The 12,467-nt window shown below is 38.6% G+C and overlaps 1 protein-coding gene across 3 annotated transcripts; it reads left to right on the top strand.

Moving 5' to 3' along the window:
• The first annotated feature begins 297 nt into the window (after positions 1-297).
• LOC131684242 (bleomycin hydrolase) lies at positions 298-12,370 on the top strand. Of its 3 annotated transcripts, none has more exons than XM_058966936.1 (6): positions 298-504; positions 10,301-10,432; positions 10,497-10,880; positions 10,954-11,429; positions 11,494-11,614; positions 11,739-12,370. In XM_058966936.1, the coding sequence occupies exons 2-6, from the start codon at positions 10,385-10,387 to the stop codon at positions 11,955-11,957; spliced, it is 1,248 nt and encodes a 415-aa protein (XP_058822919.1). In that variant the 5' UTR covers positions 298-504; positions 10,301-10,384; the 3' UTR covers positions 11,958-12,370. The 3 variants fall into 3 exon arrangements, with proteins under 3 accessions (XP_058822919.1, XP_058822918.1, XP_058822917.1); XM_058966935.1 differs by having other exon boundaries at positions 10,275-10,432; XM_058966934.1 differs by lacking the exon at positions 298-504 and adding an exon at positions 9,361-10,177 and having other exon boundaries at positions 10,275-10,432.
• Positions 12,371-12,467: the final 97 nt, after the last annotated feature.

Here is a 12,467-nt window from a genome sequence, read left to right as displayed (position 1 = left end):
GTTTTTTAACTTCCTTGACCCTGTTCAAAGTCTGTACTAACAAGTTATCGTGCTCAATAAATATTCAAATTAAAAAATCTGATAAAATTTAATATATCCCTCTAAGAACGGTTGGTTTCAAAATCGTCCAATGAAGGACGTTCGTTGGACCAATTTGAACATCGTCCAAATAACCGTTCAACGAACGTCCATCGTTGGACCCGTGTTGAACGATTTTGAAACAATTTTTTGGACTTCTCAGTGGGATGCCATGCCATGCCAAATAAATCAAGAATAATGGCAACCCTATATCCGCACACAACGACAACACAAGCTGGCTAGTCATCTCGCAAGTCCGTCATCGCCTGTGCATTTTTTTGTTTTCCATTTTTAAACCTCCCGTCTTTTTGGATATCAATTAAATTTCAACAGCACACTCACCAGCGTTCGATCTGCAGTAGCGTCTAGACTTCACGGTTGACAGATTAGTGGATTAGTGCATTTCCAGGACGACAATGCTTCCAAGTAAGTGCACTGCTGTAAATGATAATAAGTGATGTTTCTTTGTCTATCTTATATAACAATTATTGTGAATTTTGGGTTTAATCGAGGGACAATGTGTGCTTTTGGAAGACATCTTTTATCTGATCGTCTGCCCTAGTTTTACCACCTTTTGTTCAGAAGTTTCATTCTTTTGTTGCGGTTGAAAATGTGCCGATTCTCAAAGTAGCTTCGAAAGTAAATCAGCTTTTGTAGGATGTAAAAGTTGTTTAACGACTTTGATTTTAATAAGGATCCATTCCAGAGCCTTCTAATTTATCGGGTTCGGTTTTGTAAATTAGTACAACTAGATTTACTGACAATATCAGTAAAATGTGCGAAAACATCCGATCATTCTGTAAATACAAGGCCCCATCCACCATCTGGATTCAGCTTGTGAACTTATTGTAAAAAAATGAGTCAGTAGGTAAATAGCTGTAAATATCCAGTTCGTAATCTGCTTCACTCACACACATTGTCATGACATTGTTCCTGTATAAATCCCGCTTGGTTAAGAAAGTGCAAGTCCGTCTGTTTCATGCAGCAAAAAAAGCAACGACGTGACTTAACTTTTTAGAATTTGATGGCAAGTTACGGCAAACTGCAAAATTTCACAATTTGAAGCTAATATTAAAATAAGTGAAAAACGTGTGCTGTAAGTCCTTGAGTTTGAATGAAATTGAAACATTATTTAATATTGTTTATCATTACAGCACGTCTCAAGATTTTTTCGCCAAAATATAAATTGCTTTGATAACGGAAATTGCTGTTCTGAAATTCAATGTTGATTATGCACAGTTTTTAACCCATTCATGCCCATGTTGTTTGTGGACAACAACGTTTTTAAACAGCTATAACTTTTGATTGCGGCAAGATTTGCTCACAAAAACAAGTAAGGCTAATAAATGTGACGATTGGCTTTCATTTGAGTATTAACGGTTACAAGGATCAGCTCTAGAACTGAAGTTATTGCAATTTGTCTGATTGAACTCCGATGGAGCAGTGCTGCCAGGGACCGTTTACGTTGACGACGGAAAATGAATTTTTCATATAACTTCGTTATGTTGCAATATTATTGAAAACTGATAAAACTTATCTATCTAGACTATTTTTGGCTACGTTTTCCACGCAGTTGGACTATTGTAAATATTCTAGGAGAGTTGTACTGAGCATTAGAAGGTAAAAAATGAGCACCTTCTATCACTGCAAGGAAAGCGCCTACCTATATGAAAAAAGGTTTTTCGAGTTTCTTGACCCCACCGTTTTAAAGAAAAAATAGTTTTGAAACCCTACATGCACTAGAAAAAAGTTGGGCATGAAAGGGTTAATTTTGCATTCCTGCGACGATATCTCGCATTCATCAAAATGGTCCTATTAGCAATTGAGAGCATCAAGTAACATTAGGAGCCTTTATTTTGTTTACTTTCCCTTACTTATTTCGGCATCACTATAAAGTAAGATTTATACGATACGTCAAGATTGTGTCACCGGTACGGAACGTCAACGGAGCGTAGTTGCATACAGTTAAATGGAAACATTCACATACAACATCAATGGCACCGGCACGGAAGGTTTTGAAGTACACACTTAAAATCCATTACCTACCAGTAGGTAATTTTAATTTGCTGTTCTTATTTCACTGCCGGAAAACAACACACTTTATTTTAATTACTGGGTACAGCAAAATTTTGCTGGGGTTTTGAACAGCAAACCGTTCGGTAATCAATTCAGTAAAACAATTTGGTTCCGAACTCTCCGCAATCCGTTCTATCCAAACGTCAAAAAACACGGGTCAGTCAGCAGTTTGCTCTGAAAATGGCGACTTGACAGATGATTTGCTGTACCCGTTTTGTAAGTTTTTGACGAGGTTCGGTAAAGTTGGTACAATTTTGCCGAACAACCAGTCAGTATTTTACTGGATAATGTTTATGTACCGAAAAAAACAGAAGAGCTGATAATTTCAGTAAAAAATTTTGCGGGTTTCAGTAAATTAATCGAAAAATTACTGAAAATCGCAAAAAAATGAAAACTATTCCGCAAATTTTTAAACAATTTGCTGACAGCTCCTTAAAATTATCACTTTACTGAGTAAGTCGTCAAAAGAAATTACTGAACAAGTTTGGGCTGGGTTAGTGTGAAGGGAGAGGGAATTATTTTTTTACTCAAAATTAATGGGATGAAGTTTAGTCGGCTTTGGGGAATATTTAATTATTTTTGGGTAAATTTGGACTCCCTCTCTTTCGTTTTTCATTGGAGGAAATAGGATGCACAGATTTAAGATTACCTACTGCTAGGTAATACAAGTTTTCTGTGAATGGGCTCACGAGAAAGGAATTCACCTTTTTCTTACGGAACGTGACGTTGACGTTCTGTAGCGCTATCGGAAACTGATGTATCGTCTGAATCGGGCTTATATTTCCCCTAATTTTTATCACATCCCAATATGACTGTGTTGCCTAGAATATTATGCAAAGAATTAAGTGTAAAAGCGACCGAGTTGAGAAGTGAAAGTAAATAAATAGAATCTCTTATTATTACTTAGGTTCCATTGATTTTCTGTTTATTTCATCTTCCACCAATAATTCGATCGTATTTACATTTGCTGCTTAATACGATTCGGCTTCCATCGACGGAAGACTTACGTCTCGTGTAAATGGAACCATAACAATATGTATGCAAGAATATGGTAAATGACGGTTGTACGTCATTTCGCGGAATACCATTTCCCGGTATACCATATTCCGGAAAACCATATCCCAGAATGTACTATTTCCCGGAAAACCATTTCCCGGAATGTACCATTTCCCAGAAAACCATTTCTCGGAATGTACCATTTCTCGGAAAAACCATTTCCCAGAATGTTCCATTTCCCGGAAAACCATTTCGCGGAATACCATTTCCCGGAAAATAAATTAAACTACGTACCTTGCCACCACTCATTTTGATTACACTTGCTACGCAGCAAATGTCATGCAAAATACGAAATTCTCTCTACTTTAGAACATAAAAAGTAGTTTGGAAATATGTTTGGAATTTTATTGAATTAGAATAACATATAAACAATGCTTCAGATATATTTATTTTGGGATTTTTATGGATTATGCATCTAAAAAATTTGCGGTTTTTCTTTCTTATACATGCATGCTTCCTTGTCGTTATTTTTGGCATGTTTTTGATTTATATGTACTTTCTATTTCTATGTAGTTTCACATTCTTTTAAGTACTCTTTCAAAATATTCTTGGTGTTTTATTGGATTTATGTACTAGTGGTCCTAACATACCTTCCCCATAGAAAATTTGACAGTTCATAAATTTCACAGTCGACCGACGAAAATGGGTGCATCGAGGTCGACAGATTAATTAAACGACCAAGTTGGGTTTCGTCGGTGGACAATTTTCGTCACCATATTAATCGCCAGATTTAATCTGTGTGAATCTGGTTCCAGTTTTAAACTATCAACTAATCGATCGATTTAATTGGTTGAAACAGACCGATTTCAACAGATTTCGTCTGTCATATTTAATCGGTTGTTGAGTCGACTGACGTCCATGTTAAACACCCATAAGAGTCGGTGTAACAATCGACCGATTAATTGGTGGCATAGTCGGCCGATTGTGCCGATTTAGTCGGTGGGAAAATCGGGAGGATTTTCTATGGGGTTATAACTTTTTGAATTATAATTGTTATTCTATGAGCTTATTCGCCTTCTTTTGGAGATGAGCAAATCATGAAAAATATTTTTGAATTTGTCTTCTTTAAAATTTGAGTACGTTTTTTTTGGAAATTATTAATACATAACAATCTTCTTTGAGACTTTGCCTTTTTTAAGCATAATCTGTTTTCTGGTACTTTATTGGTTTATGAGAGCTTGTTTTTTATTAATATGATCAGAGAGCAAAGATAAGGTGTCAAGCGAACCAAACAAAAACTTGGAATGCAGAAGAATGTCATCATGTTTGATTCCAGCAGAGTCAATCAATATCTATAAAGCTTATCATATCTTGATTGCAAATTTTATTTGTCGCGGAATAATGTGAAATAATGAATAGAGGAGAATAGGTTAGTTTAGTTTAAAAGTTGGTAGCTCTCTCGGTGTTCCATCTAAATATACGTAAATGGAATGACTCCTACCAAACGAAAAATGCTATAGAATACCATATATGTAAGTCAACATAGCTCTGGATTTGTTCTTAAAGTTCAAATTACATGTTTACTTTAGATTTCAATAGTATAAATAATTACCGAGAAAAAGTACATTCCGGGTAATGGTATTCCGGGAAATGGTACATTCCGGGAAATAGTATTCCGGGAAATGGTACATTCCGGGAAATGATATTCTGGGAGATGGTACATTCCGGGAAATGGTTTTCCGGGAAATGGTACATTCCGGGTAATGGTTTTCTGGGAAATGACATTCCGGAAAATGGTGTTCCGGGAAATGGTAAACCGGGAATCGACGTACAATCGTAAATGACATTTGAAATTCTTAATGCCCTTTTTGCTCAACCCCTCTCAGCTCATACACTTTGAAATGCAAATATGCATAGTTTGCTTATTTTTTTATTCCCATCTATTTTTATGATGTGATTTTTATGCATTTTCTAGCGGACACTTCTGTGGGTGAATGGAGAACAGTGAGAATAGTTATGTAAGGATTGCAAACTAGGCTGGATGGAACTATCCAAGTCAGTCTTGAATATCACATACATTTGGAGCAGCATCAGATGTTGCTTCAAGCTGTTCTCAACTCCTATTCGGCAGTTTTCACGCCACCACCCGCGTTACGGCTTGGTAAGGCCAAACTGGTGTCGAAGGGGGTTTATTAAGGTTGTCTGACGTATTATTGATGGTCACATCATTAGCGTTTCTGTGCTAGAATCTACAGACAGCCTTAGTTGATTATAAGATTGGGGACTTATATTTAATGTGATAAATAATATCTTTTTCGCTTCAAATAGTTGATATTCGAGCCAGTAGAACTCGGCGGCAAACGAGTTTAACATGAGAGAATGAAACTACCATTGAAATGAAATCTGTAAGTAGAACTAACAAAACTCTTAATTTCAGGAAATGTACGATATGGCGCTGGGCCTGTGGCTTTCGACTGGCATGGTCCATTCTCAATGGTTCGGAAGTCTTCTTGGCTAGTTTTGGTAGATGTGTGCTCCTACTGGCAGGTTGATCAATTCGCTTGGTTAGGGGACATGTGGATCCTACTTGTCGACTCTTTTGACCGTGGATATAAAGCTAGTTCAGGAAAGGAGTACAGGACTGGCACCTAAGAGATAGTTAATTATTCAGGACTTTTTCTTACGATTATTTAACTCGACCAAGTACACTGGCTCTCTGAAATGATAAGCAGCCCTTTCGGGTTGGAGTGGTCTGTTCGAGTCGAACCAGGCGGACGGTTGGTTCGAGCAAACTTTGTGGGTAATAGTGGATAAATAATTTTTATGTCCTTTATGGGTGGAGATTCTTTTTGTGAAACCCTAAAATGCTTTCACTCTTCTAGCTACTCATGATAAAAATAATAGAAAAAAATCGAGGGTTTGCCCAGTCCATAATGTAATAAATACGTATATTAACTAGAACTGAGATGCTCGAATTCTGTTATAAGATAGAGATGAAATAGCACAGTTGTAGGAAAAAGTATTTGGGAGTAAGGACTAATGCTGGTAGTAAGTTTACCGTATCAATTAATAGTCGATTGATCCGCTTCGGACCTAGGAGACAAAAAGGAGATTAGGAAGAGACAGAAGCGAATTCAATGCGAAATTTGACAATATGATGTAGACTCCAAGGATGATTTTCCATAGGATTACGCAGACTAGATGACACGACGTTACACGCTCTAAACTTGTACCAGTTAGTATGTATGTATATATGTATGAATGTAAGCCCGTATATATGCCTGTGTGCATGGATGTGTATAGGAGCAATGTATCCCTGAGCAACATGGAAGGACAGCCTCTGAGCCGCCAAAATGCTCATGGGAAGCCGGGTGCGCGGTCATAGGTGCGACCATAAAGCACTGTCACGTGCAACGGTGAGACGGTAGGTGTACAGTTAATGCACATAGGTTGCAGAAATAGGTTGTTGAGAGCCCGATTGCACACTGATAAATAACAGGGACTATCAGACGAGTAACTTACTTTTTATGTAACCCAACATAAATAAAATGTATAAAACAAATTTCATTAATGTAGGTGGTCTAATTTTTTTGAATCAATAAATACTCTAACTGATGCTGTTGCTAGGCCTGCCCCTTTGTCATCCAATGAACTGCGACATACGTATAAAAATGGCGCTTAAGAAAAAATCGTCATTTTGCTTTCTGACCTCGTAGTAGCTGCTTGGTTTTGTGTCAGCACATACTCTTCGGATGTAACATTCAATGACTGCCTCCAGGTATCATTCCATCCAATGATGCACAGGTGTGCCAGTTTCATGCATACGATGATCACACATCGCAGAAAAAGCAGGACTCAAACGGATTTTGTACGAAGGGGAAGTTGGGTGTGGGAGACCCCTCTCTCATGCTCTTTAAATTATGTGTGGCGTGCTCAGATAAATTCACAACGGCGTGCGTTCCAGAGTGCACTCCGGTGGGAGTATATATCGGAGTGTTATTTGGTTAAGGTTCAAGAAACTGGATGAGCGTTTATAAAAGTTGAACGCTTAGTTGTATGCGTAGGAAAAAATGTGTTCATCTTTGCCATCGATTTATCCGTATAAATTCTTTTCAAAACTCTTCAAGAATAATATCAGTCGATTAATTAGATCATAACGATCAATATTATGCAAAATAATTGCTGTAGAACTTATCGCCCTAGCTGAATGGTGCTGGGTGCTGGGGCACGCTACACAACACTAATGAAAATACCACAGCCACTTTTTCAATAGCACGATTCCGCTCGGTCAATTGTTTTTCCAACAACTATTTTGCATAATTAGAATTACGGAAATCGACTGATATTCTTTTTTTATAGTTTAATAATGGTTTTATATAGATAAACCGGTAGCAAAGCAGTATACAATTGTTCCAACACATTCTACCAAGCATTCAATTCCCATACATGTTCAAAGAAAGTTTCTTGAGCCTTAATTTCTAGAAAGCTGTAGTGCGATTGGCGATTTGATTAGCATTGATTGGTTTGTGTAAAGGAGATGTTGGCTTATTGGATACTGATATAAGTTTTGGCTGATGATTTGATATTCGGGGCACAAGATTAATTGAATAACTGCTGCATGTATGCCGGGATTAGTACATCCACATTAAGACCGGTTTATTTTATGTCTCGGATAAATGACTCAATGTTCATTTTACTTGATTTGCTTGCGAATTTCACAGATCCCCTAGTGAAATGCTCCATTAAAAGTAATGTCCTGGCGCTACATTCGTCGACCAATAAAAAATGACGTTCATACACTAGATATCACGTTCCATGCCAACATGACCGAGAACTCTAGTGATATGGAAGAACTCACTCTCTTCTATCATCTGAGCCGCACACCAGAAATTAACCATCAGCTTCACGTCCGCGCGCGATCATCCAAGAACACATGCGAATGTACACACGGTTATTAAATCGAATTTATGCACGCGAAGTTACATGCACGCTAGCACATGCGACATACAAACTCCCACGCGATCAAGCAGGTTAACGCTCAAACGCTCGAGCCCCTCGCGATGATACACGCGATCGTGAAGTCCATGTGTCAGCACATATCTGAACCTACAATGAATATCACATTCAAAATAACGACCCGCTGCAATTAGCCTTCAGTAGTGTTTAAGTGGGTGACATTTCCCGTCTCGTCTGCGGTGTCAGGGCATTTGGCATAAGCCCGTTTGACATACAGTCGATTGGCATAAAAGTCATTTGGCATAAAGTCAACTGGCATAACGGCCATTTGGCATAACGTGCGTTTAACATAATAGTCATTTGGCATAAGGGTCATTTGGCATAAACACGGGTAGAAAGCGAAGTGGCGTAGTCACATTATACATTAAATAATATACATTATTTTATATTTATTTATAGTGTCGGAAGCGCAAGAACTTTGCAAGCAAACCTGTAATCCACTCGTTTGCCCGGTGCAAATTTTCATTTTCAAATGCCAACTTTCAGTTCAATCAAACCCAACCATTATTCAAATTCAAAGCCTCCCTCAATCATTCACTTTCAAGTTGGCGGGATTTTCATAACTGAATCGTACATCTTCATTTCAAATTGATGCTTTTTCATTCACCAACCAAAGTTGTCATCTGCTCTGTAGAGGCCAGTTTAGGTTAAATGTTGACATATTTTGCGTTTTCAGGCTTACATAAACCGTAAAAAGTATGTTCAGAGTAGTTTTGCTAAAAAAAACCTAGTCAATACCCCAGTAAAGATATTGGTTGTTTGAATGAATAATGGAAACGAACAGCTGCGAATTGAACATAGTAGGGCATGATTTGAAAATTTTTCCTCCTTTAAGTTCAAAACAAACTGTTGAAAATTTGCAGCTCTGGCCCGGATTAGTCAAACATAGGGGCTATAGCTAGTTTAAGTCCGACTGAGCGGTAGCGAAGTCGGACAGCATGGACGGAAAGCGATGTGACGTAGCCACATTAGGCGGCGGTAAGTATTTTATTAATTTATTTATAGTGTCGGAAGTGGAAGTACTTTGCAAGCAAACCTGTAATCCACTCATTTGCCCGGATTACTCAAACATAGGGGCTATAGGTAGTTTAAGTCCGACTGAGCCAAATAGTATACTTGTTTTTGTTAGTAGTTATAAATATTGTATACGCTGTTGTTATTTTTTTGTATTTTTTGTTATTTATACATTATTGTTCAATATAAATAATAGCAACATGATTTTTTTGATTTTGTGGAAAATATTCCGTCTAAAGTATTCGTTTCAGTGCAGTTATTATGCCAAATAACCATTATGCCAAATGGCCTTTATGCCAAATGACCGTTATGCCAAATGACTTTTATGCCTAATGACCTTATACCAAACGACCTAATGCCAAATAGGGTATAATCTCGTCTGCAATTGTAGTGAGTGATTCTGACGGGGAGCCTGTACTGCACTCTACAGGATTCCCTATCTCCATGGGATTGACTTGCGATTATAGGCAGTACAGCTCCAGTAGGACCATTTTCAAAAAAAAACCTCTCCAAAAGTGATAATCTAACCACGCAATCCCTTACCTGAATCGGATGCTGTATCAGAACACATTGATATCTCATGAGGGTGCGCTTGAACAAAAGTATTCTCAATCATTTTTTGTTTACGACGGTCAGCTGAAATAAACACCCCAATGGTTCCAAGATAAGTGAATGATGCACTATCACTTCGGTGGTTCAATGTTACGACGCCTAGTGTTATCAGTCTAGACCATGCACTCTGCTGCATATTTGGCAGATTTCATTATTCTTAAATTTCAATTTAGTCGGATCATCTTAATTCTTGTGAATCATTGAGCTTCAGTTCTTCACGCGGTGAAACTTACGTAGGAATTGGCTGATAGCCAGCCAATTTTTCAGTGATGTATTTGCAGTTGGCCAGTTATTATTTGAATCGCGTCGATCCTCCGCTGGACCATGTTTCTAGCAGTGTTGACACGCTGTTTCTTCTGTAGCAACTTCAGAGTTCAACATCGGTGTAAACCCAACTTTTTTTTAAATTTATTATATATTCATAGTTTTAATAGATCATATTTAAAGATTGAGTCCTGTTAAACAATTTCCTATTCTTGCAGCTCCTTTATCCGAAGATTTCTTTCAGAAATGTCGAACCGACTTCTATGAATGCCCCAAGAACGTGCTCGCACAGAATGTGTGCACCCGGATAGATCCATTCGAAGCGTGCATGTCACGGAAGGCCCTGGAAAACACGCAGCATGTCTTCACTTATAAAGTTGGTGCTCTAAAGTTTCGAGCGAACGACTCGATTTTTGATTATATTCTTTAAACGCTTCCAGATCGAAAACGAGGGTAAACCTCTGACGAATCAGAAAAGTTCCGGTCGCTGCTGGCTATTTGCAGCCCTGAACTGTATCCGAATCCCCTTCATCAAGCAGTATAATCTGGACGAGTTTGAGTTCTCCCAGGCCTATCTGTTCTACTGGGACAAGATCGAACGGGCAAACTACTTCCTGAACAACATCGTTGAAACTTCCCGACGAGGAGAGAAGGTTGATGGGCGACTAGTTGCGTGCCTGCTAGCGGATCCGATATGCGACGGTGGTCAGTGGGACATGCTAGTAAATCTAATTAACAAACATGGGCTGATGCCGAAGAAGTGCTTCCCGGAGAGCTACAGCAGTGAGGCAAGTGCGCGGATGAATTCGGTTATCAAAAGCAAGGTGGGTAATTAAATGCTTTCTTCTTTCTTGATTGTACTATTGCACGTATCAATCCATTTATTTTTGTTTTTAGCTTCGCGAATATGCTAAAGTTTTGCGGACACTTATTGCTGATGGTGCCAACGAGGACGATTTGCAAGCACAGATTCAGCAGCAAATGAACGAGGTGTATAATGTGGTAGGCATCTGTTTGGGAATTCCACAGGAGAAATTCACCTGGGAATACAACGACAAGAGTAAGAAATACTTGAGCATTGGACCAATCAAACCGACGGACTTCTATGAAAAATACGTGAAACCGTACTTTAACGTAGACGATAAGGTGTGCTTAGTGACAGATCCTCGGTCAACGAATCCTTACCACCGATCTTACACGGTCGATTGTCTCGGCAATGTAGTTGGTGGGCGGCCTGTATTGTACAACAACCAACCCGTTGAAACACTAGTTGACCTTGTGGCAAAGGCACTAAAGCTTGGAGAACCCGTTTGGTTCGGGTGTGAGGTGAACAAACGGTTTGCCGGTAAACAGGGTATAGAGGATTTAGACATGTAAGGCTCTACCACCGTTTGTTCGAACCCGGCTAGAAATGAGTTTTTGTTTTGATTCTTACAGTCACAACTTCAAGTTAGTATTCGGAGTGGATATTCAAACGACATTGGATAAGGCTGATCGCTTGCTTTACGGTGAATCGATGATGACGCATGCGATGGTTTTCACCGGAGTATCAGTAGATGTAAGTATTTTGCCGCATACAAATGACTACGGTAACAGATGTTCTCTTTTGTTCTTTACGTTCAAATTGTCGAATGTATATTCGTGAATTACATATACGTAATTTCGCAATTATTTCTTTACAGCCCAACACCCAGCAGCCAACTAAATTCCGCGTCGAGAACACCTGGGGCGAGGACCGTGGCGAGAAGGGCTACCTCATAATGACGGCCGAGTGGTTCAAGGAGTTCGTTTTCGAGGTGGTCGTAGATCGCAGCATAGTGCCACAGGACGTGTTGGATGTGTTTGAGCTTACCCCAACAGTGCTGCCTGCATGGGACCCGATGGGCACGCTGGCGAAGTAGATCCTATCACACCTCGCTTCTCATTGCTGGCCTACTAGCGCACGCGCAACTAGTTTCTTATTCTTTCAAAAATAAAAGCAAGAGAATTACCACGATATTCGGAAGCATACACAATGCGCAGCGCGATCAAAATGCATGCTTTAACGCGCGCTCAATATTATCGCATCGGCAAAAGAATTCACCCTTAAAATTTGTGGCAATACAGGCATATTAGAAGCAAAACAAACCGTTCTTGTTAGCAAGAAGAATAAATATTATCTAGCTAATATGTAAACTGTATTTAAATTAACTAATATAATTATTATTAAATGTCACAGGTATAACTGAACAGAAAAGATAGCGGTGGACGCAAATAATCATTTTTAATGAAAAATAAGAAGGCAAATAAATATAAAACTGATATTGAAATTGCATTCCTAATGTTTTTATTTACTAAATGTATGCAGAATTGATTTTTTTGGAGGCTTGTTCTGCATGAATAGATTTTTCGAGTGCGTGATTCAACGAATC

Source organism: Topomyia yanbarensis, chromosome 2 (genome assembly GCF_030247195.1).
Source record: "Topomyia yanbarensis strain Yona2022 chromosome 2, ASM3024719v1, whole genome shotgun sequence".
NCBI lineage: Eukaryota > Metazoa > Arthropoda > Insecta > Diptera > Culicidae > Topomyia > Topomyia yanbarensis.
Note: the sequence above shows the minus strand (reverse complement) of the source record. Positions and strands in the feature narration are given on the sequence as shown.